A 27,368-nucleotide genomic window follows, 5' to 3' on the forward strand; every position below is an offset into this window, starting at 1 on the left:
ACTTCTAGAGCTGCAGGCTAACACCGCACCGAGGCAAACGTTTCAGGACGTAAGAGTGCCACATTTTGTCACGTTTCTGCACGAAGCATGCTTCCCGGCTCTACTTCAACAAGCAGCGAGGACCATCGCTATGTTTGGCAGCCCCTACCTGTGCGAGAACATTTTCTCTTTGCTGAAGGTGAACAAGTCAACACTCAGGACAAGAATAATGGATGAACGTTTGCGATCGAACATGATGATGGCCTCCGCGCAAGAGCGTAAGGTGGACATTTCTTCCCTTGTGCAGCAAGCCCTGTCAGGTGTCAAGTCAGCGTATTCAGAACTTGATGCTTTAATTGTTTTTGTGGTTTGCATGAAATAAACCTATTTCGACTTCCTTCCATTCCCTATTTTAAGACGGATTGCTAGTTCTGACATATTTTACGCGAGTAAAGTTTGCGGAACGTTTGCACCCAATGTCCTGAAGTCCCGGCCCTTGGGGTATTAAATTTTGTCTATGCGGCCCGCTTCACAAAATTAGTTTGAGAACACTGGCGTGAAAGATATAAGAGTATGTTCACTGATGGACACGTGATCACCCTCATACTGCTTGCATCTTCTGACAAGGTCGAAAGAAGCGTGCGCTAAATCCAGGTGCGCGTGCCTTGCACATTGAAAATACGTACACTGTACACCTCAACCGCTTGATACCCAAAGTGCCTAATCTTCTAACTCTCTGAGTTCGACCCAATTATTCAAAAACTCGTTCCTAGCGCCTTTATTTCACGACCCATTCGCTCTGTCATGCCCTATAAAAACAGTTAAAATCGCTTCAAAAATTAAGAAATTTATCGGTTTGAAGATACTTTTCAAGGAGCTTAACATATTAAACGTTCCTCCACCTTAGCTGGAGCGTATGTGCACAGCACCCTGCCACGAACGCAGCGACATCGCCTATCCTTCATTTTGCCTTTAAGTCCAGATGCAGCTGATGCCACGAACTGGTCGGACGAACCAGACAACGTCAAAGCGTCCGATCCTGATGTTCGTTATGTTTCTTTACGTGTTTACCATAGCTGATCTAATCATAAACATAAAAAGGCCTAGTGACTTACGTTTTGACGTTGTTTTATGGTCCATTAGCTCGTAGCGCCGGCTGCGTCTAGACTTTAGCAAGAAACGAAGTATAAAAACCATCGTTTATGCAGCATTTGCACCACGTCTGAATGTACTACAACCTTACATTTATTACATTTATATCATGCATACAGGGTGCTTATTTTACGCTTAAGTATGGGGATAATTTTAACAATAAGTTGAATATTGGACTAATATGTTTACACTAATTTTAGCAAAACTAAACGGATTTTCAAAATTATAAACTTGCTGAGCGTCATCACAAACCATTAGATCAACCAATTTTAGAAAGAATCGCAGCACAAGGGTCTCGAATTGGGGGCCGTTCGACCGTTTTTACGCATCCCTTCATCGTTTGATATTGTGGCGCATGCGCCTCTGCGGGGAGTTTCTTGAGGACTACACAATTTCCAACTAAACGCGGAATATAAAATGCAGATCTATCGAGCTCATCCGGGTGATATGGCAAAGGCTCTCAAATGAATCCTTTTTCAGAAAACCGGTTTCAAATTGGAAACGGTTCGGCTGCTTTTATGCATTCCGCTATCTTAATTTTTATTTTTATTTAAAAGGGTAATACAGGCTATTGAAGGCCCTAGTAGGAATTGGGTACAACGTATGCATTCGCACATATAACAACAAACAAATAACGCGACATAAAAGGGTTTACAACAATTCACTAGCAAATATACAGGGTATATAAAAAAGGGGGGGGGGGGGCGGAGAAGAGCAACCGTCATGCTGCATGTAGTTCAATCATACAGTAATTCAGAATGATCGATATAGATGTAGGACGAAGGTTTATACAATCTTAAAACCCGTGCGAAAAGGATGAACATGCAGCAGTATACAAAGCAACATGCTAGTCATCAAGACGTTCCAGACCTTGTACAAGGTTCGTGTCGTTAAATAGTTCCAGAGGTAAGCCGTTCCAGTCGATAATAATGCGGGGGAAAAAAGCTAAACTCAAACATGTTAGTACGCGCAAAAATGGGTGTTAATGAAAACTGGTGTCTGCGCCGCGTAGATCTTGAATCTAAAGGAAAAATATAGTGCAATGGGTTTATGCGAGTCTGCCCTTGTTGAAGACGAAACAAGAATTTTAATCGTGCCAGTTTCCTTCTGGTCTGAAGGGTGTGTATTCCGTTAGCTTGTATAAGTTGAGACGGGGAATTCAGCCTTCTATATTTTCCGTAAATAAACCAAACTGCTCGACGTTGCACTATCTCCAACTTCGGGATATCTTTCTGTGTGAATGGATCCCAAACGACATTTTCATACTCCAAATTGAATCTTACTAATGAATAGTAAGCATGTAGCTTAACCTGAATCGGAGCGTCTTTCAGCTTTCTTCTAATAAAGCGCAACTTCCTGATGTCGAGGCGTAAATATGGTTTATACGAGGAGACCATAGAAGTGTGTCTGATATAATTAAACCAAGATATTTACATTCCCGCTCCACAGTAACAGGGGTGTCCGCGGTCTTGTAAATGAATTCAAAGGTTTCTTTTTCTTTGGTAATACCTAAAAGTGTTGATTTAGCAGAATTAAGCTTCATTTTCCAGGAATTACACCATGAAACAACTGACTGCAAACTACGTGGTCTAGCAATAACTGATCCGAGCTCGACTTTATTTGTTTGAGAATAATGCAATCGTCGGCAAAAATACGTATATGGACACCTGTGTCAATCATTGAAACAATATTGTTTATGTACACCAGGAACAAAAGAAATTGAAATTTGTGCACACACTTCGGCAGACAGCCTTTTGAGGACAACCTAGTTGTCCTCAAAGCTCGAGGGATCTGTATTTTATATTACAACTTTTATTTGGAGAGGGCTGGGCGTCCACGGAGCGAGCAAGATGCTCAAATTACCTGTTCCATCACGCAGGTTAGTTGTACATCAAATCTACGTGAATTCTGTTGCGATTGTACTATTTTTTAGTCCTGCCGAGCGCTCAATAGCGTCGTGAAATGAAGTATGATTGTTGGCACGTTGTAACGTTGGTCTGTAAATTGCGACTGTAACACTCAGGAGACGTAGAGGAAAACCCTGGGCATGGCGAAAATGTCGAAGAATTGCTTCGAGAAATATTGGCTACTCAGAGTGGCATTGCCGAGGTCATCAATAAAATTAGATCAAACAAAGAGAATATAAAAGCTAACCAGTCACATCTCGAGAACAGCCTAAAATAGATTAACAATAAAATCAGTAAATTTGAAAACACAATGAATACAGTCCAGTACAACGACATTTATATTTTATATATCAAGACTTCCTTCACGCTACACTTCGCTTGCCTTGTAATGGTTAGATAATTTACGGTGCCGTTACCTTTCTGTTATCACTGTGAAGTAAAATACAGAGTACTGTTCCTTAATATTCATTATAATTTATAAACTTTTAAAAAGCTTTACAAACGTAAGCCTATTTTTTTGGCATTAGAGAAGTCATTCGAAGTCATTAGTTAACTCTGATTACCTTTAGCAAACGCGCACCCTTCTGGATACACCACGGTGAGGATTAGCTGCTCAGGTTGAAAAGTATACCGAGGACCGTCGAACTGCCAAAAGGCCGCTGTCATTCCACAGCCACTCTATTTTTACTTTAGCAAACTGAAAAACTAATTTGTGATTTTGCAGGTCATTTAGAGATGTGGCTGAATGTTGCAAAACCAAGGAAAGCGTTTATTTTTTTTTTAATAATGGCTCACATTCATTTTTGTGCAAGGTTTTAATGAAGGTAAACTTCCTGTAGAATTGAAGCCTGTTAGTCCTCTATTTTATTACGAAGAGTGTTCTACAATTCTATCAACAATAAAAAAAAAGGTTTAGATTGGCAATCGACCTGGGTAAAGGCCGCCTGAGGTTGTTCCATTTGGCCTTTTGTTGTTGTACATGATTATCCTCCCCTCTTCCGGTGTTTTTATAGGAGACATCTTGCGAAAGTACTCCGTGAAAACTTCCACGTCCATTCGCCCTGAAAAGCGACCCCGTCAAGTTAGGTTATCAAGACACTAAGAGGAAATATGGAGAAATTTGTAAGCATTAATTGACCTAGAACTTGGAGAGTTCAGCTCTCGTTGCTTGGATATGGAAGCGACGGCGGCATTCCTTTTAAGACTACTTCGGTGCATCGTTGCTTATATTCTTCCTCCCACAACAGTTTTCTGATTCATTATTGTCGCTAGAGGGACTATACTTCTTCACGAGCATTTTTGCAGTCACGCAAGTCTACATAAAATATAATATCCCTTTCATCCATACTTCTCGTCATCTAATAATTATTGATTTAGTTAAAAAGTTACCCACGCCAAAAAACAAAAGGACCTTTGTCGACATGCAGCGAGCTTAGACCGTCGTAAAAAAAAATTAGGTTTATGCTTCAACAAAAATTCCTGAAACCACCAGAGCGGAAATACCTTTCGCCAGTGGTCACGAGCTCGACTCTATTTCGAAACGATAAATCCAGTAATTTATCTCATAAAACTGAATTTGCTTTTCCTTGTTTTTGAAGTAAAGTCAATAGTCATCACTTTGGTTTTGTGTGGGCTGTTTCTTAGTCTATATTCTTGCAGGTTAAGTCTACGAGAAATGCACTCCGGTTATAAAATAGTCACAAGAAAAGTATTTGTGCACTTTTTTGCTTAATGTCCACACTATGCTGCTGCATATTCAATATGTTATGCTTTAACTGAACAATTACCTTTAGTTACTTTGCACACGAGGGACAGTGCCTATGTTTAAACTCATTCGGATAAAATACGAACTGAATTTCTATCGTGCCTTCATTATAAGATTTCGTAGTTCGTGATCTAGAACATAACTGTATTTTATCACGGCTGAATATTGAACAAGTAGACGTCGATCACAGCGTCTCTCTGTGTGCTCGTAAAAATATTACCGCCTATTTCAGCCTGAATGTTATGCCTCACTAGTGATGTAAAAATATGCCTGAATAACAGGTGCCCGAGAAGGGTGAATATGTTGTAAAATGCAAGGGAAAGTGAGAAATGAGACACGAATAGCACACGAGCAGTTTTTATTTTATATCCTATTTTGCATGCTTCAGTTTGAGTCTGGCTTTAAAGGACCTCTTATGTGAAGGAAGTGCTTATTGTAAGCAATTTTCAACACGAGTGTACTCTTTAAGTTTACACATGGCACGTTTAAGGTTACATATGACATGCTTTTCGGATTAATTCGAATTCACACACTTCCCCAACATAAGATACAACATTTGATCGAAGTCTTAGAATTATTTTGACATGTTTTTAATTCGCGGTATCTAATGATTTTTTTAAATATTGTTCAAGGAAGCTGTGGAGAATAACTTAATTAGCCGTGCACATTTTTTGTACATAATGACGTTTTCCCTAAAATAATATTTATGTTGATATACTATAAATATAATAAAACATTAATAATTTAAGGATAAAGGTAACAATTTAGCGCTAGGTACTGTTCAAAGCTTGTTGAAAGAGGGTGTTTGATCGAGGGCATTCTTAATTATTACATTTGTACTGAAATGACATAAAGGTATTACAAAAATTGAATATACGGCCACTTAACAAAAATCCGATGTATAAAAATCACCGCATCAACAAAATATTTACCTTCCGTGGTAATCGATTTCTTAACCTCATCGTCAAACGTGAATCCATCTCCACCACCGGCAATGAAACTTGTTGTTACGATCTTGTAAGTACCGTTGGGCTGAACAATCTCATACTTAGGCACGCTGCAATTAGCACACAATATTTGAAGTGTGTCGGTCCTGCAGGTATTAGGAAATGAGAAGTTATAGGTAACCCTCATTCCTAGAACGAAAAAAAGAATGGTCAATATTAATTTCGAAGTCATTTCACACGGCAGTTCTACACACACCTGCATGGCAGGGTTGGCAACACATGCGGCTGTCACGCAGAGGAGTGGAATTCCAACCACACTCAACGAGGATCTTTTATATATATATATATATAATCTTGTACTTTTGTATAAAGCTGCATCTTGTTCTCTACTGCAATCAAGTATCCTGAATCTTGCACGCACCGCGCGTATAAAAGCAACGGTAACACGATGTTTCGGGCAAGTCTCTCTTCAGACGCCTGATGCTTGATTCTTTCCTCCTTAAGTTTGTAGGTATACACGCTCACCATATTAAACAGTTATTTTCAGTTTTTATTTCTCTACCACACTTCAATTTTTAGCAATATTTTTATAAACACCTTTATTTGGCAATACTATAATCATTGATGCTGAATGTTTTAATCTGCCGTGTTCGTATTTTTTATATTACATTTTCCTATGAAAAGTAAGTTGCCAAGCCAGACTAAACAACTTAATTTTGCACCGGTTTAATGTGGAAAGGAATTCACCCAAGGTGTTATATTTCTCATAGTGCCTTTTAGAGTGAAATTTTGTATTTCACTGCCAACCTGGCGAATTTCTGCCACGGTAAAGAAAAATCACGACTTTAATATTATATAAGTAATGCTTTAATTATTTGCCATATTATATTTGATTTTAATCACATTTATTTAAATGATATTTATTTTATTTAAATCACATTTTCTTGATTTACATACGTGCATGAGCTAAAAAATAGTAGGGGTGTGCGAAAAGTTATTTTTGAAACCGAATCGAATACGAATCGAATAATTGTGGCACCGAATCTAATACGAATACTAATCGAATAATTTTCGAATAGTTTCCGAATAGTAAGTAGGCAGCTACTAAAGAAGAGCAAAGATATTAAAAAATTATTTTTATTGTTCCAAAATGTCTCTTAAACTTATTGCGAAATTCGACTAGACGATAATGACTAGAGTTCAACGATATATAATTAAAGACAAAAGCTACTAAAATATTAGAATACTAAACACAATATCAAGGTTCACGCGGATGCTGAACATAAAATCACAGTTCGCTAGAGCCTGGTACACCCTGAAGCATTGTACTTAGTAAGAACTTTACATTCTCTTTTTATTCCTTGTTGCAGCAGATATCCTTGATTCGCGTATCAAGGAGGGTGGCAAGGGCGTGATGTGCCTATGTGCTGAAGTCTAGGAGCCTTGTTTTCACTGATCTGAGAAGATTCTGGGAAAACGCATTGTCTTGTTCCTCTTGCGCCCTCCAAAAGCAACATCCTCTCACACTGAACAAGTGGAACAACCATGGAAAGTGTTGGGAAAGACTCAACACAATCAGCTGTTGTGGCTTCTTTAATTGGTTGCATGGGAGCGGGCGAAAAACTTACTCACTCTACTGCGCTTTCTTTTCGAACAACTTCCCGCTTCTACCACTTCTACTTCGCTCATACAGAGCGGCGGTACCGTTGCAACCAGTTCTGAAACGTCTCCACGACAAGCTTTCCGAAAGCGTGCACGAGCATCTCGTGCGAAAGCGGTCCTGAAAGGCTGAACTGCATGTAAGCGATTCAGCGAGCGACGAGACGACCGACAGCGACGAGAGTCAGCGGCGAGCGACGATTTATCACTCTCGCTCGTCATGTCGCTCCGTGTTTGGATTTCTAGAAAACGCCCTCATCGGCTTGGTCGTTTGCTCACGCCACTTTCATGAGGCTTGCCTCATCGCGCGACTGACCGAGCGACAGCAAAGCGGGTCGACGTCGCCTGTCTCGTCTTTCGGCAAATCGCTTCATTCGGGTTATACCTATGGGTTGTACTTAACAGAGTGGTCCCTAATGGAGGCAACAACAACGTACGTAGAGAGAGAAACTGCTGCTGAAGATGATGATAGTCATTGTCTGGGAAAAGAGGGTACGTATTTCCATCTTGCGGGCACGTGTGGCACGCGTGCCGGCGCGTTGTGGGACGCCTGGGAGGGAATCTAGCGGCGCGACACCGTAACGACTATTCGGAAATTATTCGAGAAAAATTCAAAACTTTTGAAAATTATTATTCGATTCGAATAACGAATCGAATAGGGTAATATTCGATTTGTTATTCGAAAATGGCGAATATTCTTACACCCCTAAAAAAACCCTAAAAGTAGTAATTTACTTATACATGTATATTTTTTTTTTCAAAATGAGAGATTGAAAGATTAACTCTTTCGATGTCCGATGACAGTGAGGAAGAATGAATTACTTAAATGTAAAAAACAATTTTATTAACTAATTTTTATTGCTCTAATCCCATACCAGATCGCAATCAGATAATTGTTTTTGTTATTTAAAACATTTATTTTCTATCTATTTTTTATTTGATTGCTATGCGGAACGCAAGTTTGAATGCTTCTCGAGCAGGGGCTGCGGTGACGTCAAAACGACGAGCTCATATTGGCTCCGATTGGAAGGGTGATACTTGGACCTTATGGCAGCTAGTACACACTATTTCTCCAACGAAGCCAATCAGAGCTCTGCGTTCTGACGTCAGTGCAGCCCCTGCGAAAGAAACATACGAACTTGCTCTTCGCAGAGGATACTACTTTTGTAGTTTTTGTTTCTTTTTTGTGTGTGTGTGTGTGTTTTTTTTTTTGTAGCGTTAGGACGTTACGTAGCTGAAGAATGAAGCAGACGGTAGAAATCAAGCTCAACGCTCCGATTTGCTTAAAAGATCACATGTTTTTGCTCGTGTTCTGCCTTGTATAAATCTTAACTGCTTGATGAATATTTTGTTTTTATAGAAACAAAATTGCACATAGAAAGAATCTAATATGAGGCAAAATGTGAATCAGTAATATATCTCCAAAGACCTTTTTTGCGGGAAGGTTTTGATTTTAACTTGTCTAATTTATATTAATATTTAAATCGAGCATTAAATGGGTTATGACATGAATATTTTGGGAGGTAGATATGAGGTCTACATCTGTCATATAGTGCTCACAATACGTTTCACGAATTTCGGAGCTCTAGTAACTGCAAAAATTAATTTTCTGATGCTGATCATTTGTAAAAAATGATCAGGCGACCCTGACAGAATATAACGTAGCCATGCAGTCTCCACCCTTGCTTCCAATAGTCACATCATAGAGACCATGGCTCACGTGATGCTGACTCAGGCTCGACACGCTCGGGGACTCTCTTCGCCTAAACACTCTTGCGAGCACAGCGTCTGCCGCCATGCAGCCTAGCGTCTAGCACCTGCGCCTCTTCGCGTCTCTCTTCCTCCGCCGCTTTCATCGCCGGTTGCACGTGTTAAATGGCAAGGAGAAAGGAAACCTAGCCGGTAGCGTGAAAACAGTTGCGAGAATGTAGGATTGAGAGAGCCTTGTTTGGGAGGGCATGCAGCGGGTCAGCCTCAGCTTCGCCGGTTGCGCCGTGGCGCTACCAGGGGCACGGGTGCAGCAGACTGGCCGCGATACGAACCTCCGAACATCTCAATGGGCGGAGCCGAGGATCCACGAGAAAAACGACTGTACCTCTGAATCTAGCGTGCTGTATACAAACAAATATCGCAAATATATGCTAACACGTCTTCGGCCATAGTTATATCATGTTTTGTTGATTCCGTGTCATAACCCCTTTAAGTCACGATATACATATTTGTATGATTGTTATTCCCCCCTTGCTGCGCCTTCGAGACTTTCCTACGAGCACATTCCTTTGTTTTGTAAACCTCGGTTGGGGCGATGACACATTCGTGTAACTCGCAAAGTATATCGAGCAATTCGTGTCTTTGCAGTGATGAAAGCATTGAGTCAACCTAACGCTCCAATGTTTCTCCCATTCCCGGACACTTCTGCTACTGTGAGCGTCTCGGCTAGGTCACTGAAGTCCTGAATCAATGCTTCTGCCCTGCCCTCTGTCAGGTGCTGTAGATTGTTCCATAGGTTTGCACGAGAGCCATACTGACAGTAGCCGATATTCACCGTGGAATGACGTGTTACGTATAGCGCAAATTATAGAGTCAGTGATAGAATCGCTTGAAGCGAGCGCATGATTGTCTCGTTTCCATTTTCCCAACTTTACATCGCTAAAAACAGCAACCACGTCACTTATTTCATGGCCGTTCCTGGACGCCGTTGTACTTTACGAGCGCGGTTCAATTTGTTGAGCCAGAAGTGTTTCTTCGGGGGTTGAGTCAAGAAAGCTTGGGCGTTCTTGAGAATGGAACAATTGTTTTTTTGGCTGTTCCTTAAAGGTGTAAGGATTCATCTTGCTCAAGCTGTCGACGCCGACTCCGGCAATGGGGAATTGGGAAGCTAAAATTGCAGCGACGGGAAAAACACTGGAGCATGTGATAATAAGCTCTGGCTGACAGCGCTCAAGCGATGTTTCTTGCCGTTTTCCTAGCAACAAAACCATTAACGCTCTTAGTTGCTGCCAAAAAATAAACTATTAAGATATCTCATGAGGACGTGCGACAAACTTCTAGGGAGCATTGGAGTCGTCATGGTTACCGATGCTTAACACATCTTCAAATAGGCTGGTAACGCTTTCGTTTAGACCTTGGTAACTGGTTTAGATTGTTTACTCGGCTCACTAATGCTCTTTTTAGCTCTTGCAAATTGTCTTCGATTCAGCTGTAAAACTGTCCCACGACGTAAAGGAAGCTTTGTGGATTTAAAACCAGCATCCCACTCTTCCCTTTAATACAACCCGAAGGAAAAATTCATCAATGTAACCCTGTTTGGCAGTCAATGTTTTCTAGTGAACCGCTGACTGTGCCTGACTGTACGTCAAGCATGTCTGATTGGCCAACAAGTTACTCTGACCGACAGTCAAACTCCAGTCAGACTCCACTTGTCGGCTTTCTGATGGTTTCCTGGTGGCAGTCGGCCGCCGCGAAATGCCATCAAGATGTCTTGGTGGCGATTCTGATTGTGCATCGATTGTCTCTGACTGTACGTCAAAAAGCTTTGACGTGCAGACAGACGTACGGTCAAAGGAGTAAAGTTCATTCGGATACCACTATATCGTCAAATCTATGAATACGAAAAATAATATATGCACAAGAAAACGATTTCGGGACGTGAGCCCATAAAACCGCTGATGTTAGAGATATGACACGCAGCCGACCGACAACCTTGATCAGAAGCCCGCCGAAACGCCGAACACGCCACTTCGCTTCGCCCATAGAGGCTTCGCCGAGCTTTCATGAACGATCGCTCTCGACTCGTTTTGTTTGCCCGCTTGCTCCAACCTGTCGGTCCTGCCCGGGCTCTACAATGTCTTATGTTTTAGTAGAATTTCTACTCGACAAGACCCAGCCTGTTGTGAGTTCCGACGATGTAAGGGACTTTAGCGGTGTAGTTGAAGACGACAAGGTGTACCAGGTCTACTGGGCCGGAGACGCGCGAACAGCAGGATCGTTCTAGGACGTGAAAGTACTCTACATGGCAGGTGAGTAGAACTGAAGTACGGCGAATGATGTACGAGTGCTTTGCATAACATGCTGAAGGCTTAACTGTATTTGCAGCCGAAGCATCTCGTATTAAACGAATGGTCAAATCGAGTTTCCAGAGCGATGGCATAGCATAGGGGTTAAGGTGTCCGATTTGTACGCAAGTGGTCGCGGCTTCGATCCGCGGTGGTCCTGCTTTTTTTTTCTTTTTTTTTTCTCGAACATTTTGTTTTATCGAGGCATTTGGCGATATTTATGAGTGCGTATACCTTTACTCTTATATAAATGCTGCCCTTGTTGATGAAATTTCCTTGGCAGTGGCAGTCAGACGTCATCTGATGGACCATCAGATGACGTCTGAGGGTCCATCATGTTCCACCAAGGCTGCTGACTGGCAGTCAGTGTCCCAAATTACGTATCTTGATGGAATTTTCAAAAGGGAACGTAAAGCAGAATAGAGGGTTTTTGCGCGACACAGGGGACAATTACAAGCGAGTAGACACGGACAAGCGCAAACTTTCAACTACTTTATTCGTGCGCATTCGACCACGAACATCCAGAAAGAGCATGCGTCAAGGTCAAGGTTCTGCGAGCGAGTGATCAGGCGGAAGACTGTTCTTACTCAGAAATAAAATTTGAAATGGGACACTCTATGCATGACATTGCTTTGATCAGTGTAAAAGAGGGAATGGCATTTTAGAGTTCAGTATGTTTGCTGACCAACATCACTCAATAGTATCTCTCCATTGACTAACCTGATTGGTTCTGCACAACTTTCCAATAAAATTTGAAAAATGAATAGAATCCGCTTTTTTATATATTGCCATTGGACTATAGGGCGGTTGCAGATTATGTATATCCGCTTCAAAATCTCACTGGAATTCAAACTGGAGACGTTTAATCTATGAGTTTCTTTGCGCGGCGAAAGTGTTTTCCAGTTGAATTAGGTTCTTTATTTTGTGATTAACTGCGCCACCCACTAGACATAGCAGTAAGCGATGTAATTACGAATAGACTGGAGTTACGTATTTATAGAAATAAGTAAAAGTTCTAGTTGTTTAATGTTTTTATACGTATTTGTTTTTATTCGGAACTAAGACGACCTGGCGCTAGAGGATGCTGACATGTCGGCAGGCATGTCAGCATCCTCTAGCGCACCGAAATCTTTTTATCTTCAAAGTCGGCAGGGCCGACTTTGAAGAGAAAAAGATTTTGGTGCGTGTCAGGAAAAGACAGCAGAGTACGAAGCGCTTTGTCTTCTGCCACGTGGCTCAGTTTATGGTAGCTAGAAAAAATGTATATGCTCCGCTTACGGAGCGGAGCATCCCAAGGGTGTCAAGTTTTGTCATCTAAATTGAGTCGAGAAGCGACTGTCGCTTTTGCAGAAGACGCGACGGGTGCAATGAGATGAGTAGGATATTCACCATGCATATGCGCCGTCGGGCCGCATAGAAACAGCGCTCAACAGCATAAAAAGAACGCAATTACATACGCCTAATTGTCACACACAGTTTCCGAAGTTTCGAGACGCTTCCTGTTTTCTAAACATCAGTGTAAATCTACATTTCATGAACACATGCGAAAAGTAAGTTTCAACCCAAAACCGACACTCTGCAAGGCAGCATCCCCGCAAGCACCGTACTCACATTCGGCGCATGTGACTCCTTCCCCGCCAATAAAAAGTTTACGGCAAAAAAAAAAAAGCTCTGGTTTGTTACTCTAGCGGTGAGTCGCAACCAACGCTCTCTTTGGAGGCGGACGTCACTTCTGTGTGGGACTTCAGCCGTTCTTTTGTATTTTCCACAGAAAAACGCGGAGCAAACATACGTTTCTAAATCTCAAGTGATATGGAATAATTTCACGACGGGTAAGAAATATATGACTGAAATATGGTGACTAATTTTGTTTTAAATGTTAATGAGTAAATTGTAGTTAATTCATTTGTAGTTTTCATTTTACACTCCTTACCTGACGTCCGCCGCGGCCGATAATGTTATTCTTAAAGAACTATTTATTTTTCCGGAGTCATTTGTTTAGGCATTGTATACTATTAATATTATTTTACTTACAAAACTGTTTAGTTCACCATTGCTCGCGTTGTGTAATCAAGCAAAATAATTGTCATACCTGACACCTGAAGGAATGATCCCTCAGGATCGTTCGCCCAAGTGAACTTTGATATACCGTGGTTAAACATTTTCCGCAATTGAAGTCCGGTCATTGTGAGCACAGCCAGAGAACTTTCGAAGGGCATGGCGGCCATGATGTCTTTTCGGCGTACAATACCTATAGAGCAATGCGATACATGTAAAGCAACTTTAGAGGCAATAGTTTCTTCGAAAATGCACTGCAGTGACGAAGATTCAACGGTTAATTAACCTAAAATACGTACTTTGAAAATAGTAAATGTGGGCTTGAAAGCTTCATGTGTATTGAGAAAAACACCATTAATCGTAAATTATAAAGAACCATTAGAGTGGTGGTAATTGAGGTTTTGCAAAAACTCAGTATTTGTATCATAGGAGAATAGTGATTGGATGCTGTCTCCGGACAAATACGCGCACGAATTCTGACACAGATGCGTAATAAAGAGCGTTTCTCTCTAATGCGAACAAATATCCTTTTTTTTTGTAAAAGTTGGTGACAGTTACATGGGTGCCGTCATCAGCCTATGTGTAGTATTGTCAACGGAAATTTTTCTCGGGGAGGCCATTAACTAATTAATAATTTCAGTTCGCTTTTAAAATTAATGGCTTTGTGGGTCATGTCGCAATCAAAGTTCCGTAATGGACGATTATGAAAGGTTAGCTCATTTTAAACAATTTTAGAAAAGGGCCTTGTCATATCCTTTGATCGGTTATTGCGTTCTTTTTATGTTTACTAATTTTAATACTGAAACAAGAAAAGCACCGAGAAATCACCCTACTCTGTGGCGTACTCGTTTCTGGAGTTCGTCATTACGTGGGGACGCAAATATTTAATTTACGCACCGGCAATATGTTTCTAAGATACTAGAAACTTTTAGAGAACTTCTCAGCATTTTCGATCGGTTGAGCCGCGTCCCGAAAAGATCGCCAAACAGCGTCCTTGAAATGCGTCCTCGTTTTCATGACAAACGTGTGCTTGTTTGCAGAAGGAGTACAACGAGACATAAAGCATGAGCGAAATAAGTGGCCTTTGAGCACTTCCGAAGCGGCGTGTAAAGTTATTGGCGAGAAAGATAGTAATAAAAATAATTAAAGAAAGACACAAGATCGTCCTGGGCCTACGTCTGCTTAGTAGGATTATATATTGCCTGAACGGCTCGAGTTTTAGCCTGGGGTTATAGCCGAAAGTAAGAGACCGGCAATAATTACCGGAAAAGTTGGAGTATACTAGACAATAAAGAAAAAAGAAAGAAAAGGTGGAATGCGAGAGGTCCAGCCCGTCACTTTCTGCTCGACAAAGTATTGCGTTCGAGTCCTCTTGGGGTCTCTTATTTTATTTCATCATTTGTTTTTTTATGTTCGTGCAGAAGCACGTGACACAAAGAGTAATTCATCTTCAGAAATTTCTTTATGTATATATGGTGTCTCCCTAGCGCTTAGAGTAGCGCCTCAGTGAGAACAGTTGTCAAATTATGTTCTTCCTTCCTATCGCTGCTTCTGCTCTCTTGTAAATAAAACGCTCAAAGCGCGACAGAAAATAGTACGCAGCGTTTTAAATGATAAAATTATCAGTACCTACAAAATGGAGCTTGATGTCTCGACATAACAGCACTAGATGAAATATTTTGAAAGATGTAATGCGACTCAAAATGCGTAAGAATCTTAAGTGTGACAAGACGATATCTTATGATATAATTATTACTGGCATAATGGAGCCTTGCTATTTACATAACAAGATATGACGCAGGTTTCAGCGAAACTTTGGTAACATGCTTCTTAAAGAGGAGTCCCCAAAAATGCCAAATAAGGTAACGGCAAGAATACGATTAGCCAAGAAGGAATATCATCCTAATGAATGCAAGAACTGCAGAAGAGATTTTCAAAGAATTTGTCAACTAGTAGGACAATTAACGGCCGAAACGGACACACAAAATACTTATCATGAAATTACGAAACATTTGCCGAAACCACACCTTCGAGAGCTTGGAAATTTATTTAATAATAGATTTTTGAATATTCTTCAGGTTTTAAGAAATATAATGTGAAATAACAGTCATACTACTTCCGGCAGCAAAACAAGATTCGACTTCAACATATTTAGCACTAAAGACAGAAAGACATCGGCCTCAATTATATTTCTGGCATGCCAAAAGTAAAACGTGCGAACTTGGTTTGATGCGACTGTGATATCTTTATTGTGATTTCCGTTAGTTGAGAAACATTCTAGTTTCAATCCTTAATGGAATTTCTAAAAGTGAAAGAATTTCATACGGGTTTAATTTCTCAATATTAAGGCTTCTGCTAAAAAAACTGATATAAAAAGGAACATAAGAATTATAGGCCGTTTTTTTTATACAGCTTACAATTTAACTAATTGCAGAAAAATATATAATGGGAGCAATCACGTGCTTATATGTATGTTCTGATTAATACATTCAAGAACATTATGAGTTTCATCATCATAAGTCAACATAAAAGTACGACGGTTTTAGTGAGGAATTCTTCAAACATTATTTATAGGTCATTTGATAATAATAAAATTATTCGAACGCTTTTCCTTGGCCTATCTAATCCTTTTGATACCACAGATCAGGGGTCGGCAACATTCTGCTGCAGCGGGCCGAACCATAGCAAAGCTGAGAAGAAGCGAGCCGGATTAAAAACGAGGGAAGTTGGGGAAGGGTCACGTTAATACAATGCGCAGAGGAAAAGAATTGTTTCCAAGCCCCTGACAACAAAAATCTGACTCCGATCCCTGACGGAAAGGCAGCCGCGTCAAGGAAGACATCACGGAAGAGACCCAAAACATGGCGACGAAATGCTCTAAACGTGTAAATTAAACGATGCTACCTTTATCCATTCAGTCCGGAGTAATGATTATTCGTTTCACTCGAAGAAGCAATAAGAACGATATAACTAACATGGCGCAGTCGAAAATATCAACCATCGTAGACCCCAACGCTCAGGACGATTTCCACAAGGAAATAAAAAAGATCAAGACACAACTCCAAACGCTTGTCCATGCTTTGAACCTCGGCAGCGGTCAAGGCACTGCCCAGCGAGAAGAAGAGAAACACGTCGATGAACGCAGGTCAGAAGTGCCATAAACGTCAAATCGTTGCGCCTTTGAGCTCGTCAACGACCACGAAGTAGAGGTCCTCCTATCGGACAACATCCTCGGCGTCGTCACCGAAATACTGTTGCAAGTCGTGTTGCAAGTTGCGCCAGGGAACGGTGACACGATAGAAAGGCAGAACAAGAGGTTTAATATGGTGATCGGCTCAGAGCCGGGTACGTTCTAGACACGGGCGCAAGGCACGAGTTCATGCGCACGAGCCGCGGAGCTCTATCTGCTCGGCTGCTCAGTGTAGCGCTATCCAACATCTCCCCCATACAGAAGAGTCAAAGTCTTTGGGGAGCCTTGACGCATCGGCCACTTCTCGTGTGTGAATGAAGATTGCCTTCACATTCTGTACGTGGCTCTTGAGCATCTTCGCTGTCAACGACTTCCGCCTCCCGGACATTTGCAGGAAAAGGAACAAGATGAGTTCGGTTACGTCGCACAACCCCGTTGTCAGTGTCTACGAAATAAGACCTGGGTTCCTCCGCTGGTCTCTGCACTGTACCTTTCTGCTTGATGTCAGTGATCCAAACTTCATCTCCATTTAGGACTTCAAGCAGTGTGCGTACGCCATGCCGTCGAATGAGGTCTTTCTTCTGGTTTTCTCGGTATAGTTCTTCAAAGTCGCGAAGTTTTCTCATGTCTGGCATGTGAGGCATGAGCATCTCGGGAACAATAGGGAGCTTGGTTCGTAAACGTCGACCCATAAGTAGTTCAGCGGGGCTGTAGCCGTTCTTCAGCGGAGTCGACCTGTAAGAGAGAAGGGTCAAGTACGGGTCTTTCGTTTTTTCCATTGATTTCTTGATGCATTTCACGGCTGCTTCCGCAAGTCTATTACTTTGGGGAAAATATGGGCTTGAGGTGGTATGCTTGAACCCGTATTCTTGAGCAAATGTAGGGAAATCTGATGACGAGAACTGAGGCCCATTGTCGGACACTACCACCTCTGGAATGCCGTGGCGAGCGAAGATTGATTTGCAGTGGTTAATGACGGTAAGCGATGTGAGTTTCTCAAGTCGTGCTATCTCGGGGTACCTTGAGAAATAATCTGTCATGATCAACCACCAGTGGCTGTTGAAGTAGAAAAGATCCATTGCAACGCGCTGCCATGGTCGGTCAGGAAATTACGTGTTTAGAAGCGGCATCTTGCGATTGCACGTGGTTTTGATGCATTCGTTGCATTGCTTTACTGTGGCAGTTATCTCTGCTGCTATTGTTGGCCACCAGACACTGTCCCTTGCTCTTGCTTGTGTTTTCGTGATGCCGAAGTGGCCTTCGTGAAGGAGGTGCATGATCTCTTTTCTGCACGAGACAGGAACGACGACACGGGCTGCATAGAGGAGCAAGTCGTCTTCTACGGTGAGCTGGTGTCGGTGCTCAAAGAAAGGTTTCAGGTCTTGTGGCAAGTCTCTTCTGGATGGCCACTCCTTTGAGCTTAGTTTTCGTAGCTGGTTACAGACTGTGTCCGATTTTTGGCTTTCTTTTAGCCATTGTAGGCAATGGTCCTTGACTGGGATAGCTTTGTTCAAGGAACAGACAAAAGCTTCGACGTCTTTTTCAAGGTCTGTGTCCCCTGTCTGTTGTAGAGGTGCTCGGGAGAGTGTGTCAGCAGCTAGTAGGTCCTTCCCTGGTACATTTTCTACGCTGTACTGGTAGCGCATCATCCTCATCTTCAGCCGCTGGAGTCTGAGTGTCAAGTCGTCAAGAGTTTTCGACATGAGGATGGGGACGAGCGGCTTGTGGTCTGTCTCCAGCTTGAACGTTTTTCCAACCAGGTAATCCTCGAACTTCCCGCATGCCCAGACTAAGGCAAGAGCCTCTTTCTCAATCTGCGCGTAGCGCTTTTCGGTGTCTGAGAGCAATCTTGAGGCGTATGCAATGACGGCGAACTTGCCATCTGTTTGTCGCTGCCGGATCAGTGCTCCAAGTCCGAAGGAGGAAGCGTCTGCGCTGACGACTGTGTCCTTTCCGGGGTCGTATACGCCCAGTACGGGACGAGAAGATAGTACTGTCTTCCATTTGTCAAATGCTTGTTGCTGTGGAGAGTCCCAAAGAAACTCCTGCTTCTTCGACAACAAGGATGAAAGTGGCTGAAGAACCTCTGAAAGGTTTGGCACGAAGCGGGCAAGGTACGTGGCCATACCCAGTACTCTTTGCAGCTCACTTTTGTTTGTCGGGCGTTTCATTTTCAAAATAACTTCTACCTTCCTTTCATCGGGTCTGATGCCGTTGTAGTCTAGTTGATGGCCTAAGAACGTGAGCTTTTGGACGTTATATAGGCACTTGTTTTCGTTCAGCGTCAATCCAGCTTTGGTTAATGGCTGCAGTACGCTGCGTAGCGTCTCGTTGTGTTCTTCTTCGGTTGAACCCCAGATGAGGATGTCATCCATGTGACAGACCACTCTGTTAATGCCATGCAAAAGACTAGACATCTGTTTTTGAAAGTGCTCTGGAGCAGACGATATGCCGAAAGGTAGTCTGTTGAAGGAAAACCTCCCGAAGGGTGTAATGAAGGTGGTGAGCTTCCTGCTGCCTTCGTCCAGTGGAATTTGCCAAAATCCCGAATTAGCATCTAATTTTGAAAATATCTTCGCGCCGTGCAGCAGTCCGAGTGTGTGCTCGACGGAAGGAATGGGATGCCATTCTCTCAGGACGTGATGGTTTAGACCAGTAAAGTCGACGCAGATTCTTACCGATCCGTTTGGCTTGAGGACGACTACCATGGGCGCACACCATTCGGTTGGTTCGTCGACAGGAGAAATGACACCGATTGTCTGCATTCGCTGTAGCTCCAACCTTGTTTTCTCGTACAAGGGTATCGGGATGCGGCGCGGAGAGTTGATACAAAATGGTTCCACTCCATCGCGCAAGCGAATGCGGTGTTCTTTCTGCAGCTTGCCGAGACCTTGGAATAGTGAAGGAAATTCGACTTTTGGGATTACCTTCTGGGTGACGGCATTGACGAATGTAAGTATCTGCAGATCATTGATGGCGGGCTTTCCGAGCAAGGACGTGTGGACGTCGTGGAGCACGTAGACGTCTTGAATTGTTGTCCTGTCGCGGTAAGCGAGTTCGAGTCTTGCAACGCCCTTAGTTGCGAGAAGCTTTGCGTCGGGCCCGTAAAGTTGACGAGGTGCTTCTGAAAGCAGAGGCTGGCGTTTGAGCATGTCGAATGTTGCTTGTGAAAGGACGGTTTCGTCGGCCCCCGTGTCGATTTTGAATTTTACGGGTTGGCCTTGAACCAGGATTGTAGTCTCCCATTCCGAAGTTTCGGAGGACTTGACTGCTCCTAAAAATCCTTGTTCGCTGTTGGTTTCAGGCGCTTCAACGAAGTCGACTCGTCGAGACCTGCAAACAGACGAATAATGTCCTTTCTTGTGGCAATTACGGCACACTTCCGACCGCGCTGGGCATTGGGCGCGTCCGTGCTGCTCTTTTCCGCACCAGCGACACGGTCTCTGAACGCCGCTCTTGCTTGAGCTTGGAGATGGCTTCACTTCTGTGTGAGGTCGTTCGTCGTTCGCGTGAGCAAATTTCGCCGAAGTCTTGACGAAACGTTTTTGGTTTGCTCCTTGTTGACGCGCCGCGGCGACTTTGTTGACAGTCGACTTGTCGGGATTGAGCTCAGCTTGCTTCTGACGTACGCTTTCGACCTGTCGGACCGTCTCAAGTGCCTTCTGAAGCGTGAGGTCGGCGTCGAGTTGAAGTCTTGCTGAGAGCTTCTGATCTTTGATTCCAACTACTAGACGGCCTCTGACGAGCTGTTCTTGAAGCTCGCCGTAGTCGCAGTGCTTCGAAAGTGCGTGGAGCGCCGTGACAAAATCTTCCGCAGACTCGCCTTCTTGTTGAACTCTCGTGTTGAAACGAGCTCGTTCGAAGATGACGTTTCGCCGCGGGATGAAATACTTTTCGAACTGCTCCATGACGACTGTAAACTTCTTGGCCTCCTCGGCAGACTGCTGGAACGTGCCATATATATCTTTCGCTTGGTCTCCCATGATGTAGAGCAACGCATCTATTTGGTGTGGCTCGGGCTTGGCGATAAGTCCGGAGGATGTGCAGAAACGTTCGAAACGCTTTTTCCACTTGGGCCACTCGGTCGGTGATGAGAAACAAAATGCTTCCGGTGGTTGTATGACAAAGGACGCCATCCTTTATCGCGTGGCTGCAGCCGAAGATCCCCGAGAGCAAAGTCGCCTACCTTCGTGTGGGTCCCTGGTTGGCGCGGCGGTGCCCGCTGAAGAGCTCTTGAAATCGGCTCATCGTTGGCGGCATCCCACTTCTGACACCATGTTGCAAGTCGTGTTGCAAGTTGCGCCAGGGAACGGTGACACGATAGAAAGGCAGAACAAGAGGTTTAATATGGCGATCGGCTCAGAGCCGGGTACGTTCTAGACACGGGCGCAAGGCACGAGTTCATGCGCACGAGCCGCGGAGCTCTATCTGCTCGGCTGCTCAGTGTAGCGCTATCCAACAAATACAACCTCAGCTCGCCCAAGCCCTAAACCAAAACTCAAGACCTCTCTAGGTGCACTCCTCGGGCTGGCCGAAAGTTTGCTTCTCAATACGTATATTGCTTGCCAGGATCCGAGCACTAAATAGTTCTGAAGATATGCATTTTGTCATCCGAAAACACATGTTGTTCACAGATATAAGTACTGTAGCGAACACTGCGATCAAGGCTGCTGCGAGATTTCATAGATTTTTTAACTAATTGAGGAAGGTCATCATAAAAGTTTACGAAGTTGTTCAGTTCAATTTCATTCTTCAAGCTATTTTTTATCTCTCGTGAACATGTTGATCTACCTCTTGAAATTTGTCGAGGTCTGTCATATGAAGGACTTCTAGAAAACGTGGAAATTAGCAAACCTGAATTCGAACTCACCGTTCTCATCACGTACTGTCTCACAGAGGGTATCTTTCCGGAATTGTATACTCGTTTCTCGTACAAAGGTTTTTTTAAAGCAAACATCCCTAGAGGTTCTTGGTTGATAGAAATTCCCGTTTGTTAAAACCACTCGCACCTTAGCTTGCAGTCTCAATTCTGAGACTCTTCCTGCCACGAGTATTCACTCCCTTTGAACTTTTACGAGCCGCTTGTTACTGCGCCATGAAATATCAGCCAGTGATGCTAAATGACACAAGAATTCATAATCAGGCAGATCCTCATAGGGAGTCTTTTCACGAACAAATAACTGCGATTCCTTCACGAATGAAAAAAAAAAAACTTGAAACACTTGCTTTACAGTCCCATCGAACTTCTGTACGCCTCTGTATGAGACAAAAAGCTAAAAATGAGGATGATACGAAAAGTTATTCCGAAGGAAATTTATGCTAAAGAAAACGACTTTATTGATTTTCAATGCCTGACTTTGGCGCGCAATAATTGCTGATAGATGACAGAGCGAACGGTCAAAGAAAAAAACATCAAGAGTGCCATTTTTACATCAGATTTGAAACCAACGATGTTTAACTCGCCATTGTGTAGTCTTCGAAATTGTGTGTGTATAGGGGAGGGGGGGGGGGGGGCGGGTTGGGAGCTTGCGGGCGGTCGCATATTATTGCCTCGTGGACTAGATGCGGCCGTGGTCCCCCGGCTGCCGGCCCCTGCCATAGATCACAGTCATGCTATTCAAATAGCACAAAACACGTTTTGATGGTTGGTTTAAATTGTTTCATAAACTTATTTTCAATACAAATTTCAAATAGTAACAATTAATGGTAAAACCAGTAAAATAAAGAAAACAAAAGTTATTTTTCTTTAGTCGAGTAAAAAAGACTTCATGGTACGGTTAGCTATGTTTAATTCACCAATTAGATTTTGTGTTGTTATTGCTCTTGAATAACGTCTACAGTTTTTTTTTTATTTTAGAATATCATTATATTGCTTTTTTATTCTTATACGTAGTAGAGTGTCAGAGATTTTATGTAGTGTATCGTTGCAATCTGTTCTATCATTAGGCAGAGTTTTTGTGCATTATAGGCCATTAAGTTAACAACTTATATTGCGCACATACTTCCCTTCCTATCGTGTTTGTTGCCTGTCCATTATGTTTATGTTTTGTTTTATGTATGTTTACATTATAAGCCTGTGTTGGCGGGTCTTTTATACAATTGTTCAACGCTAAAGAGGGCCAGTGGCTTTATATTTATATTTTATTTTAAAATAAACTTTATTATTTTCTTTATCCTCACGCAAACCATATTCTACTTAAATTAACCTTTTCGTTCTCACTCATGCCAACTAGGTTTTGCAGTTCGCTTATGCAGTTTTGGTATACTATCAGTATAAGTTGATAAAGATGATCTTCGGCGTCTTCTGTTGCTGCCGCCGAATCCAGGAGCCGTTAGATGGTGGACGTTTTCCAAGGTGTTTATTTGTCCGAATTATTACTGACTCTGTACCTTGTTACAACAAGTCAGGGACCCGGCATCATATTGCTGCGCACCTCAAAGTCTGTGTGCGCGTCGAGCTCATACGCCAAAATCCCCCTTCTCTCGCCCGACACGGGCCTTTGTAGGAAAGGTCCCCCTCTCCCTCTGGCCAGAACCGACCAATAATTTTAAAACAGAAGAAGACCACGTGGTATACACCTGTCCAATAAACGCTCGAAAGTAAATATAATACAACGTCAGTTCTCTAACCGCCAAAACCGAACTCCTCGTCTAATCGGCCCGTGCATTGTTCGCCGCCTGGCCGGCGCCTGAGCGCCGACTGCCCGGATCGGGTAACACGCGCGCTCCGAACACTGAGCGAACGCGTCGGGAGCAAAAACAAATAATAAAAGAACACCCCACCGCCGGCGCGGCAGCCACATCATATACGCCACGCGCTCTTTAACACTCGAGCAGAATGCGTCAGGAGCAAAAACAAATATTAAGAGAACACACACCCGCCGGCGAAGCAGCCGCAATATGCACGCTATTTACCGCGGCCTTACACCTCCCCTCTTAAAACTGTTACAGGGCTTCTAGAACTGTACACAGTAAAATTCACAAAAGGGCCGCGTGAGTACAAAAGGAAACAAGACCTAGTCTTCTCTGCAGTACCGGCGCTACGCAAAGAATAAAAAGCAAACAAAGCGGTTTGAACGAAAGTGTTTTGACAATCATGCCTTGGAACGTTTTAGAGCGCAGCTCTTAGGCGCCCGTTTCCGGCTTGAGCGGCGTCGCCGTCGCCGTCGGCGTCGCCGTCGGCGTAACCGCGCGGTGCATTATGGGTAAATTTCCCCGCTAAATCTAGCGGAAAATTTCCCCGCTCAATCTAGGGGAAAATTTCCCCGCTAATTCTAGCGGAAAATTTCCCCGCTAAATCTAGCGGAAAAATTTCCCCGCTAAATCTAGCGGAAAAAATTTCCCCGCTAAATCTAGCGGAAAAAAGTTCCCCGCTAAATCTAGCGAAAAAAATTTCGCCGCTAAATCTAGCGGAAAAATTTCGCCGCTAAATCTTGCGGAAAAAATTTCCCCGCTAAACCTAGCGGAAAAATTTCCCCGTCAAATCTAGCGGAAAAATTTCCCCGCTAAATCTAGCGAAAAAATTTCCCCGCTAAATCTAGCGGAAAAAATTTCCCCGCTAAATCTAGCGGAAAAATTTCCCCGCTAAATCTAGCGAAAAATTTTCCCCGCTAAATCTAGCGGAAAACTTTCCCCGCTAAATCTAGCGGAAAAAATTTCCCCGCTAAATCTATCGGAAAAATTTCCCCGCTAAATCTAGCGGAAAAAAATTCCCCGCTAAATCTAGCGGAAAACTTTCCCGCTAAATCTAGCGGAAAAAATTTCCCCCCTAAATCTAGCGGAAAAATTTTGGTCACGTGACCCGGGGGGTCACGTGACCTGGGGAGTCACGTGACACCCCGAGGTCACGTGACCCCCTTCCGAGGTCACGTGACCTCTGAGGGGGCACGTGTTTGCCCCCACGTGACCCCACCAAGGTCACGTGCCCTCGGGGGGGTCACGTGACCCCCCCCCCGAGAACACGTGGCCCTCAGTACCCTCCCCTCCTCCTCCTCACGAGCTGCGCTCCAATTCGGCGTTACTGGGAGTGGTAAACGACTTTCACTTTTTTAAAATGTGTAAACAAAACGCTCCTAGCAAGAAAATAAATGAACACATCACTTGCAGAACAAGCCCCAGCAGCTAGTTTCACCGCCATGCCTCCAGCTCTAAGGCGGATAAATCACCTCCTCGCTCTACGGGCAAGTGGGAACGTTCGCGCACACCTCAGGCGACGTGGCTCCAGGATTATCGCTAGTGCCCCAATTACAGTTCCGAAGTCGGGACAGCGCATCGGCATTGCCGTGACACGCACCCTTCCGGTGAGTTACGGACACATCATACCTCTGCAAGGCGAGCGCCCATCTCGCGAGCTTTGCGCCATGCGGCGTGCTACACGTGAGGCAGCTTAGGGGATTATGGTCAGACACAACATGAATGCGGGCTCCAAACAACCAGTAGTCAAACTTTTTTAGCGCCCATATTATGGCGAAAGCCTCGCGCTCTATGGTCGACCAGCGGGTCTGGGTCGGGGTGAAGCGATGGCTGGCGAAAGCTATTGGTTTCTCGGCCCCATCCTTCCCGACTTGTGCAAGGCATGCGCCGGCTGCCGTGGCGGACGCGTCGGTGAAGAGCCAGTATGGCTCGCGAGGTTCTGGTGTGTACAGTGCTACCGCGTTGCAGAGGGAATCTTTCAGTTTAATGAACGCGTCCTCTGCCTCCTGCGGCCACGGGATCGGGTCAGGCACTCCGCGCCTCGTTAGTGTAGTGAGCGGAATAGCTATAGCGGCGTAGTTATTGACATACTCGCGGTAGTATCCACAGAGTCCGAGCACACTTCTGAGTTCTTTCTTAGTTCGCGGCCTTTCCAAACACCGGATTGCCGCCACTTTTTCTGGGTCAGGACCATGACACCCAGAACCGACCATGTGCCCCAGGAACCGGATTGAACCTTGTGCGATTTGGCACTTCTCGGCGCTTACTTTCAGGCCCGCTGCCTGCAACAAACTGAAAATGATGTCCACATGTCTCACGTGTTCGTCCCATGTGCGAGAAAATATGGCGATGTCGTCTAAGTACGCGGAGGCGTAGTCTCGGTGCGAGGACACCAGCGTGTTCACCATTCGTTGGAAGGTGGCGGCGGCGTTCTTGAGCCCGAACGGCATCACCCGCCACGCGTATTGCCCCTCGTGCGTGACGAACGCCGTGAGGTGCTGGCTTTCGGGTGACATGGGCACCTGCCAATAACCGCGCCGAAGGTCCACTACCGTTATGAATTGGGCGTGCCCAACCTTGTAGAGGACTTCCCTGCGCGTTCGTCATGGGGAACGCATCGGAACGAGTCGCGGCGTTCAGTTTGCGGTAGTCCACGCACAGGCGGACGGTCCCATCCTTTTTGGAGACGCAAACCACCGGATGCGCGAAGTCACTTTCTACGGGATAGATGAGCCCTAACTCTAAGAGTTCGCTAATCTGTCGACTCACCTCCCCCCTTAGTAGTTCCGGTACTCGGTAAGGATACGCTTTCTTAGGGTGGAAGCCTTCCTCCAGCTCAATCCGGTGCTCTCCCACGCTCGCTCTACCTGGTGTCCCGTCAAACAATGCTTCATGTTTCGAGAACACTTTTGCAACCGCCTCCCTGGCGTTCTCGTCCAGATGGGCCAGCCTCTCGGAGGCGAGATTTGTGCCGCCAGAGGAGGCTGGTCCCTTTCGGGGCGCATAGTCCACCTCGCCGAAGTCTTCATCTTCGTGAAAAATGACACCGACGTGTCCAACCCTAGCGTAGTAAGGTCTGAGTCGGTTAGCATGCACTACCGTCGTCTTTTTTCCTTCCCTCTCGACTCGGTAAGAGTTCTGTCTTTTGCGCCCAATAACAGCTAATGGTCCTATCCACCTGGGCGCCATCTTACTTGCTCGGTCTGTGTCGAAAAGTAGTACCTGATCCCCGACTTTGAATTCCTTGGCGCGTGCAGTACGGTTGTACCTTTCTGCGTAGTTTTTCTGCTGCACACTAGCTGTTAGCCCGGCGACCTCAGCGGCCACCTCTAGCTGTTCGCGCAGCTGTCGTAAGTACTTCGCAGGTTCTTCTCTTAACGTGTCGGGCACGCTTACGTCGCCTGCCCAAGTGCGCTGGAGTATCGCAAGCGGTCCGGTCGGGTTTCTGCCATAAAGATCGGAAGGGACGGACCCCTGTCGTGTCCTGGGGTACTTCACGGTAAGCCCATAAGACGAACGGAACTAACTTGTCCCAGTTTCTGGAATCCCTCTCCATGACGTGAAACAGCATATTTTTCAGCACGCGGTTCCACCGTTCCACCGCTCCGTTGCTTTCTGGGTGTTCTGGGGTGGAAAATCGCGGAGCGCACCCTAACTTTTCAAGCATTAACTGTGTCAGCTCTGCTGTAAAGTTCGTCCCTTGGTCTGAGCAGATGACCTCGGGCACGCCGGTGCGAGAAAAAATTTCGAGAAGGGCGTCACACGTGGCCCTCGCTGTCAGAGAGCGTAGGCAAACGACCTCCGGCCAGCGTGTACAAAGATCCACCACGCACAAAGCGTACTTGTGGCCCCTTCCCGTCGGAGTGTCCATGGGACCAATGACGTCGACATTGACGACCTGGAAAGGATGATCTGGTCTTGTCAATGGAGTAATGGGCACTCGGTCCCCCCGTCTTCTCTCAG

The 27,368-nt window shown here is 44.4% G+C and overlaps 1 protein-coding gene across 1 annotated transcript in view; it reads right to left on the reverse strand.

The window, feature by feature from the left end:
• Positions 1-3,950: 3,950 nt before the first annotated feature.
• Positions 3,951-27,368, reverse strand: part of LOC8036860 (protein 5NUC) — a 75,226-nt gene continuing 51,808 nt past the window's right edge. The window contains exons 7-9 of the mRNA XM_040216984.1: positions 13,557-13,715; positions 5,736-5,939; positions 3,951-4,099 (exon numbers count right to left, since the gene is read on the reverse strand). Of these exons, the coding sequence (XP_040072918.1) occupies positions 3,951-4,099; positions 5,736-5,939; positions 13,557-13,715 (512 nt within the window). The remainder of the gene's footprint in view (positions 4,100-5,735; positions 5,940-13,556; positions 13,716-27,368) is intronic.

Source organism: Ixodes scapularis, unplaced genomic scaffold (assembly GCF_016920785.2).
Source record: "Ixodes scapularis isolate PalLabHiFi unplaced genomic scaffold, ASM1692078v2 PGA_scaffold2__306_contigs__length_199485367, whole genome shotgun sequence".
In the NCBI taxonomy this organism is placed as follows: domain Eukaryota; kingdom Metazoa; phylum Arthropoda; class Arachnida; order Ixodida; family Ixodidae; genus Ixodes; species Ixodes scapularis.